A 22053-nucleotide genomic window follows, 5' to 3' on the forward strand; every position below is an offset into this window, starting at 1 on the left:
TGTTTACCAAATGCCTGTGTCTTATTGTTGCATATTTTGGTTGTCACCATACCATGACCTCAAAAGTCACTGGAACTAAGGCATCCTACATTAATCACTACAGAACTAGCATGTGTTACATCTGTAGGCTTGGAGCAGATATGCTGTTGGACATGTCAGTTCCTGAGACTCTGAGATTCTCAGGCGGGAAGATCTTGGCCGTCCCAAGGTAGTGTACAACCAGGTATAGGAGCGCCCTGCCACAGTTTAGGCTGCAAACTCTGTCATCTTTTAAATTACCTCTTAAAACATATTTGTACATATAATTGCTTTTCTTTAATATGTTTCCTCCTCCTCCTGTTCCACTGCTATTATTTACTTATTGGTGTTCTCACATTATTATTCAATGCTTGACAACTAAGTGGAACCACTCATTACCTTTCCCAGAATTCTTTGCCTTACCTAGCCTCTGATCCTCCATGGAGACACACACAGTTTGTAGCAGGCTGTCAGTCACTCTCTGCAGAGCCTGGTAGTTATCGATGCTTGACAGGAAGCGCTGGTGGGGTCGGTTGGTGATGGACTGGAGCTCCGTCATGTTGGCCGCTCCCACCCCAATGCCAAACACAATGACTCCATGCTTTCTCAGGAGCTGGGCGGGCGCCAACACATCATCTGCAGAGTCCCCGTCCGTGATGACCACGGCCACCTGAGGTACCCGCTGGCCAGCGCGGCTTCCAGCCTCTGCAGTGAAATATTTTTCCCGGAGGAAGGTGATGGCCTTGCCCATAGTCGTGTTCCCCGGTCGGTAGGGCAGGTTGTCTACTTCGGCCAGCAGGGATTGTTTGTCCATGTGATCCTTCAGCAGGAACTCCTGGTGAGGCTCGTCGCTGTACTGCGCCAAGCCGACCCGAACTTTGTCAGCGCCGATGTCTAGGCCCCCGATGAAGTTGCGGAGAAACTGCCGGACTTCCTGAAAGTTATCGATGCCGATGCTGGAGGAGCCATCGACCAGGAAGACGATGTCGGCCACGGTGGCATTGGCACATTCTGGAGAGGAGAGAGAAGACAGTCAGCTTTTGGAGTGACAGGTTGAATAACATTCATTGTGTTTGTGTGTGTATGTACCCACCAAAAGACTGGGGTTTTACATTATTTCTATTCTTTTTTCCGAGAGAAAATTAAACCTAAGAGACCAAAGACCCTGAGAGTCTTGTGGTCTGTCTTCAGCCAATGTAATTCCTCGCTAAGTCTTAATTCATTTTGATCTCAGATGGATTATGATGCTGGACAACAAATCAAGGAGTGTTGCACAAATAAGGAAGCAGACTTGTGATCAGACGCCTGCTGGTTCGAAACCCTAGTATTGCTGTGAAAAAATGGCACAGTGAGTGAGTAGCGCTGTCCCCTCCCTTGACATCTATAATCAATGTGGGTAATACTATTTGGATAGTCTAATTTTGATACTCAACTTACTATCAGGTGACAAAAAGAAGTGTCACTTACCTATTTGGTGTATTTCCGCAGACTATGTAACCCTAACCCTGACTGCAGTCTAACCCTCACCCCGTTTTTAAATCTAAACCCAACCCTGACCCTAAACTGACCCTATTTCTAACATCAAGCCCAACCCTAAGATTAACCTTAGCCCAGGCATTGAATATCTATAGAGGTTTTTCACACAATTATGAGCATCTGTTGAAACTCAATACGCTTTTCAGTGACACATTATAGTCACTTGATAGGAAGCTGAGTACCAACATTGGACTATCCAAATAAAATGGGACCTCAATGAATCCTTGAACAAGGCCCCATCCCCAACTACTCTTGTGGAGCTGCTTAGTGGCCAACAGTAGCAGAGTGTGGTTGTACTGGGCAAATCCCAGTGTGAATGTGTGGAACTGGATGAATGCAAACCAAGGCATTGCATGTATAATCAATTATATCTTCTTTAGGCTGCGTAAATTAAGGTTTAAAAAAGCCATAATCACCACAAGCTGTGTGCTAGCAATATGTATTATCCTGAACAATGGTACGAGGCACAGAAGAACTTTGAATTGTTTTAGGGATATTCTGTTGGTCAAGGTAATTTCCCTTTCACTCAGGTAAATTTGAACAGGATGTCACTGCAGGGAAATTCTGTTGGCCATTGAGATTTCAGGAGAAAAGAAACCATCAGCATTTCCATTTGGCTTCACTCTATCACTCTCCAGATATGTAATGTAATGTAATACTTTATTTATATAGCACCTTTCAAAACCAAGGGTTACAAAGTGCTTCACAATAAAATACTAAAACACAGCAAAGACATCAACAGTCAATACACATACAACAAAAACAAGGCAGGATGTTAAAATGCAAAGATAGAAAATAAGAATATAAAATAATATCAGTGGTCAGGGAAAGCAAGGGAGTAAAAATATGTTTTTAAACGTTTCTTAAAAGTGCTCGTCGTTTCAGACATTTTAATGTCAAGAGGTAGATTGTTCCAAAATGTTGGGGCGAGCACAGAGAAAACAATCGCCGTTCAGTTTGAGTCTGGTCCTGGGGGAGACCAGCAGCCCTAGGTTGGAAGACCTCAGTGATCTTGCACTGGTGTAGGGACACAGCAGCTCAGTTAAATACTCAGGAGCCTCACCATGTAAAATTTTAAAAGCAATAACAAGAATTGAATGAAATGAATTCTAAACTAAACAGGGAGCCAGTGAAGGGAGGCAAGCACAGGGGTAATGTGCTCCCTGCGTTTAGTTCTGGTGAGCAGACGAGCTGCTGCATGTTGGACCTGTTGGAGACGAGCCACAGCTCCTTGACTGAGGCACGTAAACAAGGAGTTAAAATAGTCAAGTCGTGATGATACAAATGCATGAATAACCTTTTCTGTTTCTTGAAAAGATAGGACCTTTCTAATTTTTGCAATATTTCTTAATTGAAAAAAGCACCATTGAACAAGTATCTTGGTGTGCAGAGAAAAATTCAGATATGGATCAAAAATAACACCGAGGTTCTTGGAGAATGGTTTGACATTAAGGGCTAGAGGACCAAGAGCCTCCTGCACTTTCCTAGAAAGTTCCTCGGGGCAATAACAAGGACAGTTTTATCATCATTCAATTTAAAAAAATTCTGAGACATCCAGTCCTTTATAGCAACAAGACAATCAGTTAGGTGTGCCAATCCACTGAAGTTGTTGCGTTTCACAGATAGATATAGCTGAGTGTCATCGGCGTAAAAATGAAAAGATATATTAAAATGACGTATCAGGTGGCCCAAGGGCAGCGTAGAAAGAGACAATAAAATAGGGCCAAGAATAGACCCTTGAGGCACCCCACAGGTAAGTGCAGCAAAGGATGAAGTCTTATCTCCAACAGACACTGAAAATTTCCTATCAGATAAATACGATAAAAACCAGTTAAGAGCAGTTCCAGATACGCCAACCCACTCCCTAAGCCTATTAATTAAAATGCTATGGTCGACAGTATCAAAGGCTGCACTAAGGTCAAGTAAAACCAGGATGGAGGTCTCTCCAGAGTCAGAATTCAATAGAATGTCATTCAGCACTCTCAAAAGAGCAGTCTCAGTGCTATGCCTATGACGGAAACCAGACTGAAACTTCTCAAAGATGTTGTTTGCTTCTAAAAAGGCTAGCAGTTGCTTAGATATGGCTTTTTCCAAAATCTTTGAGAGAACAGGTAACTTGGAGATGGGTCTGTAGTTGGTACAGAGAGTGGAGTCAAGGCTAGGCTTTTTAAGGAGAAAAAGATATATTACTACTAAAGTTGGATCATTGAATCACCCGAGGTGTGTGGTATTACACAAATTACCTTGAACCGATAGAAGGAGTTGTTGTTTGGCTTCCTCCACAGTCGTGCACAGCGTCTGGATGATGCTCTGAGAAATCCCCTGCAGCGCTGCAAAGTCAGACACGCTGTAGACATGCTGGTCATGTGGCTCGTTCGCTATCTCCCTCAGCTATTCTTTGTCTGCCTTTATGATACTGATTGCGTACAAAATAGTTGACATGGTGCTCCACGTCACGGGAGCTCCCATGTTGTCCTGTGATTTGCCGTCGGTGATCACCACGGCGTTCTGCGGCACATTGCCGGCCCTGCTTCCGGCTCCTTTCACAAAATGCTCGGTCTGCATGAAATCCAAGCCCAGCCCTGTCTGGGTGCCGCCCCCCTTGTAAGGCAGGTTGCTGATGTACTGGAGGATGTCTTCCTTAGTCTGGTAGGTGTTGAGCAGGAACTCGGTGCGTGCCGTGGTGCTGTACTGGACCAGGCCGATGCGGACATGGTCAGGCCCAACGTCGAAGCTGTTGACCAGCGTGTGCGAACAGATCTGCTCAAAGTTCTCAGTGCCGATGCTCCACGACCCGTCGACCAAGAAGACGATGTCGGCCACCGCCTCTTGAGTGCAGACTGGGAGGGAGGGCAGAGCAGCCGGTCGTCAGATCACAGACGGGTTTTGCAGATGGAGAGCTGCAGGGTGCTGCTACAAAACTTACCCCCAGGGTGGGTCTTGGTTCTTGGAAGTGTGTCAGGGGTGCAAAAGTGTCAGTATGATCTAAAACTACAAGTGATGAGTTCCACGTGTTGTGTGCAGGCCGGGGGAAGGGGAGAGCAGCTTGTTGTAGGGTCATGGACAGTTTTTGGATGGGAGCAGGGGTCTACTGCGAAGCACTTACCTCCAGGGTGGTTCTTGGAAGCGTGCCATGGGTGCAAAAGCGTGAGAATAATATAGAAAAAAGTGGTGGGCTTACACCTGGTGTTCATTTTCCTCAAACGGTGTTGATAGTGCATACAGTGGTACACAGGCTGTTGACCCAACCCTATTCAGGACGGAGGTTGGTGGCTGGAATGAATCAGCTGCCAACATCCTTTTGTCTTTCTTTGTCACTAAGAAGAGTTCAACATCAGTTCATCGCTTCAACTCTAAACTTTTACGTACCTTAAACGCCTGGCGATCAGTGCCATAATGCCCATTATTGTGTGTTATTGTGAAACAGTTAATGCATCATTTACATGTGGCCAGCAGCGAAGAAACACATTTCCGTGCAGGGTTAGTAATGGTGCTCTTTAGGTGCTCGTAATGAACATGAACTTCATAACTCACCACTCAGATCTGTTCTGTAAGGCCCAGTATGCGTGTGAACAGGTGTGTGTGTGTTTCTGCAGGCACGTACATGTGTTTTTGTGCATGCATGTGTGCACTTACTTGCATTTCTGTGTATACACTAGAGTAGATTGGTTATACAGATGTTATGAGCTGATGTAATGCTGAAATGAGGCATGTTTCCCTTGATCCTTTACGTTCTGGTATGCAGGACGTTAAGTCATAGCTGGGTAATCATACCCACCTGCCGTCTGAGCAGTGTTGCCATAGAAACACGCTGCTATGATGAGGCTGAAGAGAAGACCCCGCCTCCCCTCCATGCTGGAATGGCTCTAACGTTTCTCTCTACCTACAACACAGAGAGACTCGAATATGAATACAGAGAACACTTTTACCCGCAGCATTTCACGTTACCATGACTGCATACATTTACAGTATGGGCGGCCCCAGTGGGAATGGAACCCCTAACCCTGGCTAGTGTTAGTGCCTTGCTCTACCCAGTGAGCTACACAGGACCACAGGCTGATAATGAGCCTACACTTCTTGACTGAAGAGGAACTATGTTGAAAATATAAGCAGCAGTGTTATACTTAATGTCTTATGTCAGATATATTGCATAGCACGCAGTCTCTATAGCTTTGCTTCCCAGGAGGCACAGCAAGAAGGGCGGCCTGCCAGCATATGGAAATAATTTCATTGGTTGATGTAAACCTCATGTCCATGATGTTGAAGGTCAGCAGCTAGCTCACTAGCTTACCTAGATAACTATAGGCTAGTAAGTATAGTTTGAACTTGAAAGGTCAGCTAGGCTAACTAGCTAACCTAGATAAGATCAAGTGGCCAAAACCACGGGTGAAATTTGAAGCCAGTAGACCCTTTTCACACTTCTGGGGTCTATACAATGGAAGTCGTCACAGTTGGGAAACTCAGCAGCAGTAGCGCCGTTTATGAATGAGAATAATACGTCCATGGAAGACACACCTCGAGTGTTTTTGTCTTTACTGCGATATCTACCAGATTTTTCAACCAAAAAGTAATCCTCCAGATCCTCTTTTTTCTTATATTCTGATTTGTGCAGTGCATGTCCCAGAGATTACCTGTCAATCAAACAGTGCAGCCGGTACTGTGACGTCTTGAATTATTTCAAAACCATAAGACGGTATGAACAGCATAAAGCAGGAGTGGACGAGCTACAGCTAGACTTCTATTCCCACACTCTCTATTTCCATTTTGTAGAAAAGTCACTTCCTTAAAGGGGTAATAAGTAAGATATTTACTTCCCCAGCTAAATCCTGGTCAGTGGAGACAAGGCAGATTAAGGTGATTAGTCATGTTGCTTTCTTATATCATATTCTTAAGTTTTGTTCAGTGTTGTCATGTTCTGTCTAACCATTGTTTCTTATGGCGCCCAGTTTCAATAGCCAGTTTGTGATAACTGAGTCTATATTTTGCTAAAGTTTGTCTTTGAATGGGTTTTTTTTATTTCTAAGTATGGGGCCAATTGAAATTCTCTTTCCAGTGAAAGTATCTTAGTTTATTGATTTTGTCTACTTGTTTTAAGTGTGTTTTGGGAAGGATTTGCATGGTGTTAATTGGGGATTTCTGCTGTTCAATGTATGCACTGTGTTGGTATGAATCTGAGTCTGATTCTACTAGGTGGTTCCAAAATTTGATTGTTCTCTTTTTGATTTTAATTAAGAGGGGAAATTGGCCAAGCTCAGCCCTGCTTGCAAGATTTGGGCAGTTCCTATGGACTTTTTTTTTTAAATTTTTTTTTACAGTTTTCACAGAACTCTAAGTGTACTTTTTCAACTGGGTTTGAGTCCCAGTGCTCTTCTTTTATCAATGTACCCCAAATTTCACTTCCATATAAAAGAATTGGTTCAATAGTGCTTTGGAAAATCTTAAACCAAATCTTGATGGGGGGGGGTTAATTTGGATTGATGCTTTCTGATGCTGTAATAGGCTCTACAGGCTTTATCTGCTAATGCATTCATCGCCTTGACAAAATGTCCTGAAGCACCGATAGTCAGACCAAGATATGTATACTCCATTGTGTGACTCAGTGTTGTGTCACCAAGTATAAATTGATATTTTTTAATTCGTGACCTTGTTTTTTTTTTTTTTTTTTTTTAAATATCATAATTGTAGTTTATTCTAGATTAGCTCTCAATGCCCAATTTTCACAGTAATTATGGTGTATATTACATTTTTTTCGAGTCCTTGTTCTGTTTCTGATAGCAGTAGCAGGTCATCTGCATAAAAGAGGCACTTGACTTCTTTTTCCTGTAATTTCAATCCTGGAGCTGGGGAGTTCTCTAGTAATTTTGCTAACTGGTCAATGTATTGTATATATTGAAGAGAGTTGGAGACAAACCACAACCTTGGTGGACCCCGTGGCCTTGTTTAAAGAATTATGTTTTGTCTGATTTTTTACAGCACACATGTTTTCTGACTATTTGCATTTAATCAAATCATATATTTTGCCCCCAATACCATTTCTGAGTAATTGATGGAAGAGACCATTGTGCCATATTAAATTGAAAGCTTTCTTAAAATCAATAAAGCAGGCAAATATTTTTCCTTTAGGTTTTTGGTGCATGTGTTTTTGAATAAGGGTATGGAGGGTAAGCAGTGGCGTGCACAGGGGGGCGGCAGGGGGGGCAACTGCCCCTGCCCTTTTTGCTGTGAGTGCCAAAGTGCCCTTTTTTTAAAAAAGCTATATACCTTTATTTAACCAGGGTAGGTCCAGGCCCTAATGGCCACTTCCAATACTTCATTATGTTTTTTGGGCATTTTGGCCTCTATTGACAGGGCAGTAGAGATTGACAGGAAAGACAGGGCAGAGAGACGGGATGACATGCAGCAGAGGTACCGGCCAGATTCAATCCCGTGCCGCTGCCTTAATGGTACGCGGGCCCTCCGGCCCCTTCCATGCTTCATTTTTGCCCTAATGTCTCACCAGAGGGGCACTTGTGCTGCTCAAATATCCATCTGGTGTGACATTAGGGCAAAAATGACTTAAAAATTAAAATTAATTATGTTTTTTTTCTACTTTGGGGGCACCCTAGTAAAACATGAGACCCTCACTTTTTTCATCCAAAGGGACATTCTAATGGGACACTTCATTTTTGCCAAAAAATCACAAGGAAACATGTTTTTTCTACCATAGGGCCCTAACATCACTGATGCACTGACTCGCTGTTTACCTGTTGGTCTGTCAGCCAGGCTAGCACCCTAGACTGTGTGTTTGTATGTGTGTATTTGTGAGTGTTTGCACGGATGTGTGTGTGTGTACATGTGTTGTCTGTTTACATGTGTGTTCACAGTAAGTGTAGGTTGATGAGTTTGTGCCATTTTAAAAGTATCTTAATAATTGTTTTCATTTAGCAGACCTCTAGGCCTATGTCATTCTATTCATTCAATTTTGATTTGAAATTATGTTGGTGTTAGGTCAGACTTTAATGAAGAATTTTTTACTTGACTAAATTTAATTTAGCAAGTTGATATATAATGATTTTGCATATTCATAAATAGACAGTGGTTTAGATTAGAGAAGTTGGCTATAGCCTAGAAATAGACTTAAAATTAACGCAGCAGTCAAGATAAATAGATAAATTGCATCCTGCAACATCCATGCAGCATCTAGTGGAACTGCTGCTGTCTTTGCCTCAACACTGTAATTAAGAAAACAAAGAATAAAGTAAGTATTTGCCTGCTAGCTCTGTGTTATTTTCTCTAGCTAGCTTATAGTCAATCTCATATTTTATTGATGGTTTTGGTAAGTTATTGATAGCTAGCTTTGAAGTTTAAATGAGGCATCTAGCTTGAGTTGAAGCTAATATTACTGTGGCAAGTAAGTGTCAGCTAGCAGCTATAGTCCTATTACAGCTGCTTCAGCGGAACAGTCTTTCTTCAAAGCTGAAGCTGGTAAAAAACAAGCTCAGTAACAGCTGTGGTGAAGACAAGCTCTCAGATCTGCTGCTGTCCACTGAGAGGGATCAGCATCGACCGCACAGAGGTCATTCATATTTTCAAAAACACAGTCAATAGGAGGATTTTCCTGTGAATTTAGTCTGATACAGGAAAGTTTTTTTTAGACCATTTCCCCCTATTTTTTCAGTTTTTTCCCCAAATTTAAACCCGTGGAAGTTTTTTTAATAAATGGTCAACAGCATTGTCTTATTATTCCTGATGACATTTTATTTAATTTAATAAATAAAACATGGATCGCAGAGTAAGAGTTGGTATCCACATTTTGATTTGATTAATCATCCCAGTTATAACCTATTCACTGGTGTCTATGTGATGTTAGGGTTAACCTGGAAAGGAGGGAGGGTTTGGCTTGTTCATCAGATGGAGCGCAGAGAAACTGCAAAGAACTGCATCTGTCTTTGTGTATTTCTAAGACTATATAAAGTAATATATGAGGCCGGCCCTAACAACACAAAAAAAAATGAAAAAGTGCCTTCTCAGAAAGTGTCCATGCCACTGAAAGACACACTTGCGTAAGGTGTGTGTGTGTGTGAGAGAGAAAGAGAGAGAGATAGTGTGAGTGTGTGTGTGACATAATTCAGCCTAAACGTATATTCACATTGGGGGGCTATATCAACATGCACTTATGCCCCCCAAACCCAGGTGGCTTCAGGCTGGTGCAGGTGGAAGAGGTGCCCCTTTTTCATGTTTTTGCCCCTTAGAGAGTCTGTGCACGCCCCTGAGGGTAAGTGTGTGGTCTGTTGTTCTATGCTTTGGCATAAAGCCGATTTGGGATTTATTTAGTACATTGTTTTCTGTAAGGAAGGATATAATTCTTGAATTTATAATGCTACAGAATAGCTTCCCCAGGTTAGAGTTCACACATACAACTCTTTAGTTATGGGAGTTCAGATTATCACCATTCTTAAATATAGAAGTAATCAGTCCCTTGTTCCAAATTTCAGGATATATGCCGCTTTCTATAACCAGATTGAATAATTTTAGTATGGCTATTTGAAGTTTATTACTGCTGTATTTGATCATTTCTGTTCTGATACCATCAATACCACACGCCTTTCCAATTTTCAGATCTGTACGTTTTTCTTTTAGCTCGTCCAATGTGACTGGGCTGTCTAGAGTGTTTTGGTTATTTTTTATTGCTATTTCTAATGATTTCAATTTCTCAATGGTGGAAGTATTGTGTATGTTTAGATCATGGTGTTCTGGATTTTGATATAGATTGAAAAAATATTTTTTCCAAGCATTGCCATTCTAGACTGCAACGTCATCATCTTTATGTTTGGATGGGCTGAGTTTTTTCCACAGATTCCAAAATGAATTTTGGTCTATTACCTCTTCTAGTTTGACTAGTACATTATCTGTATATTTTGCCCTTTTTTGATTAATAATTTTCTTGTATTGTTTCAGGGCTGTGTGGTATTCACAGCACAGTTCTTGGTTATCAAGATTTTTGTGTTTTTCATTTGAAAGCTTTCTCAAGTGGTTTCTGAATAAGTATTAAATGACTGAATGGCCGTTCACATAAAAAGGTGAATCAACTCTGATTGAATCTTATTTCGTTCACAGCAGTAAATCATTTAACTGAAACATAAGAGACTATGTATATATATATATACATTCTAAACAAAATATTCAACTCTAATGTCATTTGTACCCATATAGCCTACACACACACCATGATGGAAAAGGAGCAAGAAGAAAAACTTACAGTTCCTGCCCCCTTTTCTTTGTAATTAATTTTTGTAGGATTTCTTCATAACACAAACCACCATCAATATAAGCAAACATGAATGAATTACTTGATACTTTTTTCCCTTAAAAGGATAAATGTCTTATTCCTATTCTTATACAAACTAATTTACATCAGTTTGATATTGCTTTCTGTGATATAGAATATATATAGCCTATAATTCAGCTCATAAAGATTTGGATCAGACAGGTAAACTTTAATCTGCAGATCTAAAGGTGAGCTGACTTTCGCACAAAGCTGCAGCTTCTTTTCATTTTGTCCCGTTATCTTTCAGTGTGAATGTGATATTTAATATTTTCATGCAGATGAAGAGAAAAGAAACTTACAGCTCCACCGCTCCGCGTCCGCTGCTGCACAAAGTCAGGAGTCCCGTGGCCATGTAGGGAGGGGGGGGGGGGCTCCTCCCACTCATACTACACATGATACTACACTACAATACACTACAGTACTGTACAATACATCACACAGCAGCAACCTGTCCTGCCCAACAGTCCATCAAAGAGGAGAGGTGTGTGTGTGTGTGTGTGTGTGTGTGTGTGTGTGTGTGTGTGTGTGTGTGTGTGTTGGATTGGCCAGAGAAGAGAAGCAGTGAAGCAGAGGTTCGTGAACTTTCCAAGAAGTGTGACCATATCATCCCCCTTTTAGCATCCTTGCACTGGCTGACTGTCACTTTCAGGACTGATTTTAAAATGATTTCAATTACTTTTAAGGCCAGGCGCGGGCTGGCCCCTCCCTACGTCTCTGACCTTTTATCCCCCCGGACGCAGCCTGAGGTCCTCTGGCAGCTCTGCTTGTCGTTCCAAAGTCTAGGTTGAAAACTACAGGAGACACTTTGCTGCCAAGGCACCAGATAGCAAAGGCATTACAGCGTTATAGGCATTATATATACACCAAACTGCTGTTTTTTACTATCTGCTATTTTCCTTTAACGTGAATATGTGTGATTACTTATCGATCAGATTTTTACATTTCAGCTTAAGTTTAAGTTCCATTTTTGTTCTATAAAAAGAAGTTAATTCACCAGCTGTGCTTCACAGGGTTAAACTGGAGCCTGATCACAGGTCAAAGCTCCTGTTTGGGTTTGGATTATGTAATTCCAGAAATTTCCCAAACTGCCAAAATGTGTTCTGCAGCAAACAAACACAGACTGACAACAAGTGGCGCATATGTCCCACACTGGGAGAAAAACAGGAAGTGTTCACACATTCGCCCAGCCTACAGGCCAATACATATTACAAATATACAAAGAATATGACGCTTACCTTAATGAATAATGATGCACTGTATTTTCCTATTGCTGTTTATTTCCTCTATCTTCTCCAGGCCCAATCATTCAGTCAAGTCCCATTCAACACTGAGAAGATCCAGTGAGGAGAATCTTTGATCTCTCATGCTGGAGCGTAGCCAGTTATGTATCTGTCTCATGGCATAAAAACTTCTTTGGGATGTTGCACTCCCGACCGGCAGCGAGAGAGCCGACTGCACAACTTTATAGAAGTTCGGACACATCTGAATGATCAGTTCATTAAGTGTTGTTAAGGTGACCTCACCTTTTGAGTGCAAAAAGCTCCATTTCGGTGGCAGTGACGTGAACATCAATTTTGAGCGGGGTTGGATAGTTTTGTAACAGCGGATCAATGCCGTGTTTGATGCATGTTTGTCATGGCTAGCTCCAGCATGGCCAGTTTCTGGATGGTTAGTATTTTCGTTGTCTGTAGAAGTGCAAGGAATGTGATCTTTATTGTTGATCGGTTCAGCAGTCAACAGAGAAACACTGTCAGATGAAACGATTTCATTTTCTGTGACATGTCGACATTTAAAGAAGATTCTGGCATCCATGTTTCATTTGCATTTCACAGCCAAGCCTACTGGCAAACAGCAGAAACATGCTATGGAATCACACACTCATCCCACGATGATATTAAACAACACAACAATGTATGTCGATATTACACAAAAACAGTTAAATAAAATAAAAAAAATATTAATTCAGTACCAAACTTCCATATGTATTTTCAAATGTATATGTTTATTAATGCTTTGCAGTTCTGCATTCATCATCATCACAGTCCAATTTGGGGTGACATGCCCCCCGGAAACCCCTAAACTCTACCTACAATATCAGTAGTACTTTTAGTAGCAGTAGTAGTACTTGTAGTAGCAGTAGTAGTACTTGTAGTAGCAGTAGCAGTACTTGTAGTACTTGTAGTAGCAGTAGTAGTACTTGCAGTAGCAGTAGTAGTACTTGTAGTAGCAGTAGCAGTACTTGTAGTACTTGTAGTAGCAGTAGCAGTAGTAGTACTTGTAGTAGCAGTAGTAGTACTTGTAGTACTTGTAGTAGCAGTAGTAGCGGCTGCAGTTGTCGTAGTTGTAGTATCATCCTGGCTTTCAGTGGAGAGTTTTAGTGTCCCATGATGGTCTCAATTCTGTTTCAGAGGCTTTTCCACCCTGACAGGAATAACATTTTGGGTGAAACACTGAATACTTGGAATTATCTGGATTGTTTTGTTTTTTTTCCAGCAAATCAAAATGTTTAAATTTAAAGATATTTCATATCAGCACAAAATATTGTTTCCATTTTCAATCCAATAAATATCAGCATTAGCCTTCAAAACCCCAAGCAGGTGGAACCCTAGTTTCTGTTTCACCACAGACTAAAACACTGTTTCTACATCATGTGGATGGTCACCACCATTGTGATCCCATTAATTTAATAACATTTCATAATCTACCTACCTGTCTATCTATCTATCTATCTATCTATCTATCTATCTATCTATCTATCTATCTATCTGTCCTGTACCTTCTGTCCACTGGGTCCAGGCGATCCTCTCTCCTCCTGGAGACACAAACACAGACACAGGTTCTTGTTATTGGTCCTCATCACATCACTAACAAGATTCATCAGTATCAGTATCATCTGTGTGGGTCAAGCCCTCCTGTAGGAATCTTGGTGTTATCTTTGACCCACACGAGAAGTTGGAGCAGCATGTTAACAAGCTGGTTCGGTCCTGTTTCCTCCAACTGAGAAACAGTTTTGTCAGCCAAGGATCTGGAGCGCACCATTCATGCTTTTATTTTCTCAAGACCAGACTACTGTAATGTCCTGTTCACTCTCCTCAGCCAAGCTGCTGTGGCTCGGCTGCAGCTGCTGCAGAATGTGGCGGCCAGGCTGTTCTCTTAATTACTTATAAGGCTTTGCACGGGCTATAGCTTTTTTGACAAAGAATTGGCAAAAACATGAAATTGGACAGATGTGAAAATACGAGCAGCTCCTCAGCGTCTGGGCGGACCAAGAGATTTAATTTGGTGTCTTCACCCACCGTGTTTTCAAACTGCAGCGCGAAATGACAACAGAGGAAACGGTATCGCCAGTATTGTGTGAATGGCAGCATTACGTTAAAATAGCGGACAGGCGTGTCTTGTGTGAACAGAAACTGCTGTCTTTACCGGAAAAATTAATCCAGCAAATTTACGGGTTTCATGTGTGAAAGGGGCTGATGTGTGTATTAATGTCCGTATGTATTTACTGTCTGCATGTTGTTTGTATTCTTATATGCATTTATTTTCTTTTTCTGTTTCTTTTCCTTCTCTTTGTAACTGCATGTTTAAGAAAGCCCTATATAAAGTTTTACTTACTTACCTACTTACTGTGGTCCAGGCACGTCCTGTTGATAGAAACCAGAGCCGGTTAGGAGGAAAGGAAAAGGTTCAATGGAAAACTAATCAAAACTCTCAAGAGTCATTAATGAAACTCCAGCCACAACTAAAACCATACTGACACTTCACATGCCTTCTTCTCTATCTCCCTCCTGATCATCCTCCTGTCTTATAGAAGAGTGTTGGTGCTTTAGGAAGTGAAGCTTGTTCTACTGTCGACCTCAATGCAAGTCTCCTTTGATAAGAGACTCAGTTAAATGACTAAAATGTAAAATGTACAAGCAGCCAATCAGAAGGAAAGTCAAATTCATCAGACAGGATCCCTGAGCCCATCCTGAGTCCTGCTGACCGGACATTTTTAGAAACATTTATAACATTGATTGAGAAACACTGATACACAATCTGTTAAACTGACAGCAATCTTCATTCTTAAAGGTAACTGGACTCTCTGCACGGCAACTCTTTAAAACTTTATTTGTCTCTGATGTTTTTTATAGTGTAAAAGAAGACTTTTTGTCTCAGAGTGATATGATTTATATATTTATATTCTAAAGGGACTTGACTATAAGCAAGCAATCACTTCTGCCTCACACAGTTCTGAATAACAGCTGCAGTCAACTCTTAATGTCTCATAAAATAAGAATAATTAAACAATTTAACTAGTTTACTCTTTCTTACAAAACAATAACTCAAGTCAGTTGTCTTTCTAAGCTGCAGAAGCAGGACAGAACAAACTCTGTGAGGCTGAGAGTGTTGGTCTATATAATTTCCAGCAGCAGTGCAGCCTGCATGGCTCCATGCTTTACTTGTAACAGTATACATTTAAGGGAGACCTTGGAATGCATGGAAAATGGGACTTGATATGAAGTTGACCTGCTTGATCTGATTCTAAATACTGACGTTCAATCAGGACTGTTTTAAAGTATGCTTATTTCATGAAATTACTGCAAGTGTCTGTTTTTTTTGTTTTTTTGTTTTTTTGTTTGTCTCAGCCCAAACCAGCTTACAATTGTTTTTGACAGTTTTTCAAACATTCTTGACATCATGTTAAAGGTAAAAGGCGTGTGTATTCCAGTCACCTTTGACCCTGAGAGCCACGGGTGCCTTCATGTCCGGAGCATTTACACATGCCGTTACAGCACTCCCTCTCCGCCACCGTGTCCTGGAGAGGAAGAAGGAGAAGTGAGAGTGAAAGGGAGAGATTAAGACAGGCAAGAAAAACAGCAGATAGATGAGTGTCAGAAGAGAGGGAGGGAGCAAGAAGAGACGGTGTTGAAGTGAAAAAGGGCATAAGGGAATAATTTAGTTATGTAGCGATACAGTTTGTTGACAGTAGTCTGTTTTTAAGGTCCTTATACTTAAAAGATAAACAACAAACGTGTGTAGAGTTTCTACTGGCTGGAGAACGAATCAGACTGAAAATCTTCTGCAAACTTAGATCCATGCAATTTACATTTCATTGTACAGTGAAATAGTATTGTCCAATTAATTAAAGTATTAAAGTAAATTTCATGGATCTAAGTATGTGGTAGATCGTTTCCACAAAAAGTAAATAGCAAGCAAACAGTTTCACTGTCACTCTAAACCCACTAAAGCTCACTGCTGTTTTCTTGCCAGTGACCATTCCTTTACATGGCAAGTCATTTACATATTTTTTCCACTTGACTTTCAGCTGTTAAACAAGCAGCGGATCAGGCTCTGTTCGCTGCACACCAGAGCAAAATCAGAAAACTCGAAAAAAGAGATATTTCTTTCTCTGGGGCAAAAAGCAGAACTGCTACAGCCTTCTGAGAATTAGGTTTAAAATATGTTACCTCTGGAGAAGTGAATTGCAAAGTGTCACTTGAGTTACTTGGACAGTGCCAGAGTAGATTTTTATTCCATGAACCAGTATAAATCATCAGTGTCACACACTAATGTTCCAGGGGTTACATCATAACATCCAGCATTTTTTGCAGGATGAATTGGGAAGAGAAAATTAACTGTAAAATAGTTATTTAAGCTGCTCAGTGGCACTGCAACAGAGAAGAGCATCCCAGCTCCTCTAACTGAGACGCTTTAGTTTCTCCCCGTTTATCCAAATTCAATTCTGGTGTCGGTATGGTCGCTGGTGGGAAATCTCCACACAGGACGTGACCAAACTGTGTCCTAAACAGCAGCGAGTGAGCACTTCGTCCTCCACCCTCACCAGGCACCAATATAGAACCTCCTTGGCACCAAGAAGAAGAGGTTAGGCTCGTTTGAGATGACTTCCTGCTTGCCTGGAAAATAGACGAGAGTAGCCGAGTGCAGTCAGGTGAGGAATCAACAAGCCGAACACTCCCAACAGCACACTCACTGCTCTTCTTCTTCTTCTTCAGTTTTGTTTAACGGCGGTTACTTAAAAGGTGCATTACCGCCACTCGCACTCACTGCTCAAACGACCCAGACCTTCACATGTTACTTATTTTTATTTTGATGTAGGCATTACAGGGAAAATATTATATGTCTGTAGCGTTCTAATAAAATGGTATATGGAGTGCTCATGGAGTGACATCTTGGAATCATGGATGTAGGTTGGAATAGATATAAAAATGTAAGTCTCTTCATTTCACTGTGGGTGTGTGATACAACTGTTTCCCATCATCCTTGGAGCTGTGCAGTCGGTGGAGAGCAGCTGCAGCGCCTCACTCCAAAAACTGCAGCCGCCTCGGTCCCGCGAGATTCCCGTGGCTCGCGCAGTTGGGTCAGCGGAGCAAGCCGGACAACTTTTCCAACCATCATGCAATGGGCTTTTGCTCATCTCAAACGAGCCTATTCATAGTATTCCCATGATGTCACATGCATTTCCTACCAATATTGCGCTTGTTGGGCAGTCTAGACTCTTGAAATGAGTTCAACTGGCTTCAAGAGGCTACTAAACCCGTCGGTAATGACTTACAATCTGTTTCAGAATGGTGCTGCCGACGCTCTGCATGCCGATGCTGAGAGGAAGCTTGTAGCCGAACCCTCGACCAAACTCCACCATTTGGAGCTGGCTGGCATCGTGGACTCCCTCCAGGGCAACGGTCAGCAGAGCATGGACTCCTGCAAAAAAATCAGACAAGATGTTTACTTCAGGCACCTCTCCTCCTCTAATGGCTTAGCAGGATAGCTGCAACCATAATGTATGACATGTTGCTCTAAAGCACATGGCTATAGAATATCTCATGTTGGATGAGGATATGTAGACTGATATGTATAGTTTATAGTATGTCTTGCACAATGTCTTGTATGACAATGTTTCTCTGCGCCAGTGTCACCAAGACAAATTCCTGTACATTTACTGTACATTGTTTTTAAATTGATTCTGATTCTGAATACTGACTACACTGTAAAGCTCAACATCAATATGATACCTTTAAAACCTCAGAAAGGGCATTTGCCGAGTGTATTTCCTTTGCCCTGATTTCCTCCACAAAATAGCAGACTTGGGCCAACTGGTATTTGCTCATGCTTTACATGATTTGTGTAATCCTACGTGTGCCAGATGGGTGGGTTGGCTTCAAAGGACGATACAATAAGTGCCAGAAAGTTTAAACAACCACTGGAAAATCAATAAAGTGCACCTTTTCTGATTGACAACTTCCTGGATACTGTCTGAATTGTCCTGATGTGGTAAACTCCACCCACACGGCACTCTGAGCAGGTCTGAATAAATGCTAAGAATTACTTGCAAAGACTCACTGATGACATCATTATTTTGGGGTTTGGTTTTACTTCAATTAAGATTAATAATTATGTATCTTTGCATGGCAGAATACAAAATAAGAGTAAAACATTCTGGAAACACCTCTGCATCCCCCAGTTTTTACCAGATTGTCGTAGAAGCTCTGATTCTTGCTCCAGTTTCATCACGTCTTCATCGAGTCCATCTGAGAAGATCACCAGCACCTGAGGGACAAGGTCAGTCACATGTTAGACTGCTAGAGCTGTGAGTCCTTGGAAAGAAAATTACACACCATCATCATATTTATATAGAAAGATTTAAAAATCATTGTGATACAACAGTTTGTTTCAACCAAGCAATCTGATATTCCAACTGTGATCGCGATTCCCCTGAAGCACGACTCTCTGTGCTTTGGCAAAAACTGGAACTGCTTGTGTATAACCAGGCAGCTGGTTAGTGACCAGTCTTGTTTTGCATGTGCACTACTTGGAAAAAAACTTTTCAGACGGTACACATCCACTGGTAACCACTGTATGAAAGTAATAACTAAGGTTGGGGTTTGAAAGTATTTCATCGAATATGAATCCAGTTTTTAATCTGCTTATCGAATCTGAATCCTTTTGATTCCCTTATTGAACCATTACACATAATGTGTTGGGGAAAAAAGGACAAAGAAAACAAAAACACGGCACTCGTTAACTTTTACATGTTGCTGTGTTAATTCAGAATAATTCAGAAGAATATAGAAAAACATCACCTTAACAAAACGTGTGGGTTTGATAGACTGGGACATCGACACAATAAATTGGTGTTGAGGTGTCTTTGTGTATGCAAGACATGCATACACAAAGCAATGTGTACAATGCATCTCAGACTCACCTTGACGCCAGCGTTGGACTCTGCCTTCAACTTGTCTCTGAAGGAGTGCAGCAGAGCCGTGTTGAAGTAGGTGGCCTCGGACATCTGCAGGGCCAAGACCTTGTTCACCACATTCGCGTTGTAGCCCTCGAAGTTGAAGTCATACAGGGTTTGTCCGTCGCGACTCACCACTCGGAAGGCGATGTTGGGCTTGATGGGGGTGCGTCCGGTGCAGCACAGACCCTGTAGGCTGGAAACATAGCGGACGATCTCTGGCAGGAAGGTCTGGAGCTTGGTCTGGCCGCTGACCAGGAGCTGACCAGGAGCTCCAGTCCTTTGAGAAATATCGAATCCCATGGCGATATCAATGCTGCAGGCTGCAGGAAAGAGACAAATGAGTTTATCATTGGCAGTCATTCAATATCATCAGAGACAGATAGAGAGAGAGGGAGGAGAGAGGGGTGTAAGGGAGACAGACAGAGAGACAAAGTCACACTTCTCAACTCACCAGATGGACCTGGGATGGGTTTGTTTTTGCAGATGGTGTCGATCACCTTTTGCTTGATGTTTGCCAAGCTGCCAAAGTTCTGCACAGTGAATAGCCTCTCTGGGGTGCCAGTGATCAGCAGGAGCTCCAGATCATGGACGTCTCCGATGCCGATGGCAAACACCTCAATCCCCAGAGCCCTGAGACGGTCGGCTGCATCCTCCACATCATCGTGCGACTCGCCGTCTGTGATCAGCACCAGATTCTGGGAAATCCCAGCGGAGATACGGCTACCCCGCGACGCCTGGAAATAGTCCCGAATGAAATCCAGGGCCCGTTCAATGTTGGTGTCTCCGCCGAGCTGCGTCAAGTCGAGGATGTGTTTGTTCGCTTCTGCCTCGGTGTAGTACTGGTTGAGGTAAAACTCCTTCTGAGGAGTGGTGCTGAACTGCGCGACTCCAACGTGCACAAACTCATAACTGATTTTGAAGCTGCTCACCAGTTCTGTTGTAAAGGTCTTCATGATGGTGTAGTCATCCGGGCTGATGCTGCCTGACTGATCCATCAAAATTACCAAGTCAGCCTTCTGTTTCTCACAAGCTGCCAAAGCAGAGCAAGGGAAGGTCATTTAAATGTTTGAGTATATGCACATATTGTTGCTAATAAGTAAGGGCACCATTAAATAATTGTCAATTTAATTATATATAAAATTACAAAGTACCATTATGCCAAGAAGGACAGACATACTCCATTCTTCTATGTGTAGCCAGGTGGAACTGGGGACACAAGTCAGGTGGCCTGTCGGACGTAGTGTAGGTGTGGCACCTGTCTTTCCTCACGTGTATTTCCGGGGGTTGGGACGGGCAAACTTTTCTCTTTGTTTGAGCCAGAGACAAGATGTGCGGATAGCGGGGCTCGTGCATTCCGTTTGCCTCGTGAGTATGGTTTGGATATTTACATAGTCGATAAAATTTATTCTTAAGCTCCGGTAAAGTGTCTGGATTGCTGAATTGAGGTTAAAAAGAAAACTATTTACAGAAAGGTGCTATCGGCCGGTGTGTGGTGTGCATGAGCCAGTGCTGCGCAGGTATTTTGCTGTTTGTATGTCTTTGGTATTTTGTTCAAGATGTTATGTGATTATATTGTATTAAGTATTGTATTGTGCTAGCGCAGTTAATGGGATGTGGTTCTTCCTAGCGGCAGTTGTCCTAGCTGTTGGTCCCGGGTCCCTTGTAGCTCCAGAGACGGAAGCATAGTCTACCGTAGTGGGTGAGTGGGCATTGCTGCTGCTGCTTGTAATAAATTTATTTGTATTCATTTGGATAGCATGGGATGTATTTTATATGTGAATGATACGGTTCTGTTGTGTGCATTTGTAGGACTGTTGTTCATGTGTTGGTCACTGCTTTAGCCTACAGCTGCGCATGTTAGCTCTAGCTGGCGTTCATTTTAGCTTGTATTGATGCAGTTGACAGTGTGTGTGAACCTGTGGCACTGGTGCACTTTAATATTGTGGAGCCAAGTTACTTCTGATGTCCAACTTGCCTCTTCAAGACCATAGTTTCTTCAAATTAACGGATTGTGAATAAAGATTATTTTTGTAAACTAATCCGGTGTCTGGCTGCTTACCTTTAAGAGGTCCAAGACCTGCTCAATATTGTTCTAAGGTCACAATTTGGCGCTGTGAGCAGGGTATATCAATTGGAATATAGCAGTCTATAAGGAGGCAGGTTGGATTTGCACAGTGCTTAAGGTGTGATATATTACAGTTAGAAAGGGGGCTAAAGCAGTGACTACACCGGAATGGAGAGGAGTGGACCACGGAGAGAAGAGCGGCAGAACCAACTACAACGGAGGTCTCCGCCTGCTCAGCAGAAGTTCTCCGCCTGCCCATCTGATCAAGTGGGTTGTTGGTCGGTTGTCAAGTGACCTGTGCAGTGTGCTTGATAAGTAAAGAAGATGTCTTATGATGATGTACACTCCGAACTGCAAGCTCTTAGAGCAAGGGTACAGGCTGATAAGGAAACCATGTTTAAGTTGAAAGAAGCAAATGAATCTTTATTGGGACAGTTGGAGGCACAACAAGGGGTAGCTTCCCCCTCTCCTCCCTCCCCCAGTCATAGGCCTGTGAGTGGGCAAGGGGGGGAAGGTGAGAGCCTAGCTGATAGCTCTAGGGAGCGTGTTATATATCTGCCAAAAGAGAGAAAATGTACAGTTTTCACTGGGGGTTCAAGCACTACTTTCTATGAGTGGTTAGATGAGTTGAATGCCACCTTAAGTTATCGCCCCTACACAGGTGCTGAAAAAGCAGCTTACATTTACGAACAACTAGGAGGAGAGGCTAGGCAGGAGATAAAATATCGCCCCCAAGCAGAACGGACAGATCCAAAACGGGTTTACAAAAACAGTTCTTCGATAGAAGGCAGAGGGAGGGGGAGTCAGTGCGTGAATACTCCCATGTGCTCATGGCTATTATGGAAGAAATTAATCATTGCAATGTGAGAGAGGCTTGGTGTGGCGACTTTG

At 42.2% G+C, this 22053-nt stretch overlaps 2 protein-coding genes across 2 annotated transcripts in view; both read right to left on the reverse strand.

Annotated features, from left to right (window-relative positions):
- LOC139930372 (collagen alpha-6(VI) chain-like) overlaps positions 1-5408 on the reverse strand; it is a 34229-nt gene extending 28821 nt beyond the window's left edge. Inside the window, 3 exon segments of the mRNA XM_078287054.1 lie at positions 442-1029; positions 3798-4394; positions 5333-5408. Of these exon segments, the coding sequence (XP_078143180.1) occupies positions 442-1029; positions 3798-4394; positions 5333-5408 (1261 nt within the window).
- A 25-nt stretch (positions 5409-5433) lies between these two features.
- Positions 5434-22053, reverse strand: part of LOC144541919 (collagen alpha-6(VI) chain-like) — a 33048-nt gene continuing 16428 nt past the window's right edge. Inside the window, 7 exon segments of the mRNA XM_078287055.1 lie at positions 5434-5437; positions 13638-13673; positions 15574-15656; positions 17415-17560; positions 18328-18406; positions 19062-19417; positions 19549-20127. Of these exon segments, the coding sequence (XP_078143181.1) occupies positions 5434-5437; positions 13638-13673; positions 15574-15656; positions 17415-17560; positions 18328-18406; positions 19062-19417; positions 19549-20127 (1283 nt within the window).

This window comes from Centroberyx gerrardi, chromosome 12 (genome assembly GCF_048128805.1).
Source record: "Centroberyx gerrardi isolate f3 chromosome 12, fCenGer3.hap1.cur.20231027, whole genome shotgun sequence".
Classification (NCBI taxonomy): Eukaryota; Metazoa; Chordata; class Actinopteri; order Beryciformes; family Berycidae; genus Centroberyx; species Centroberyx gerrardi.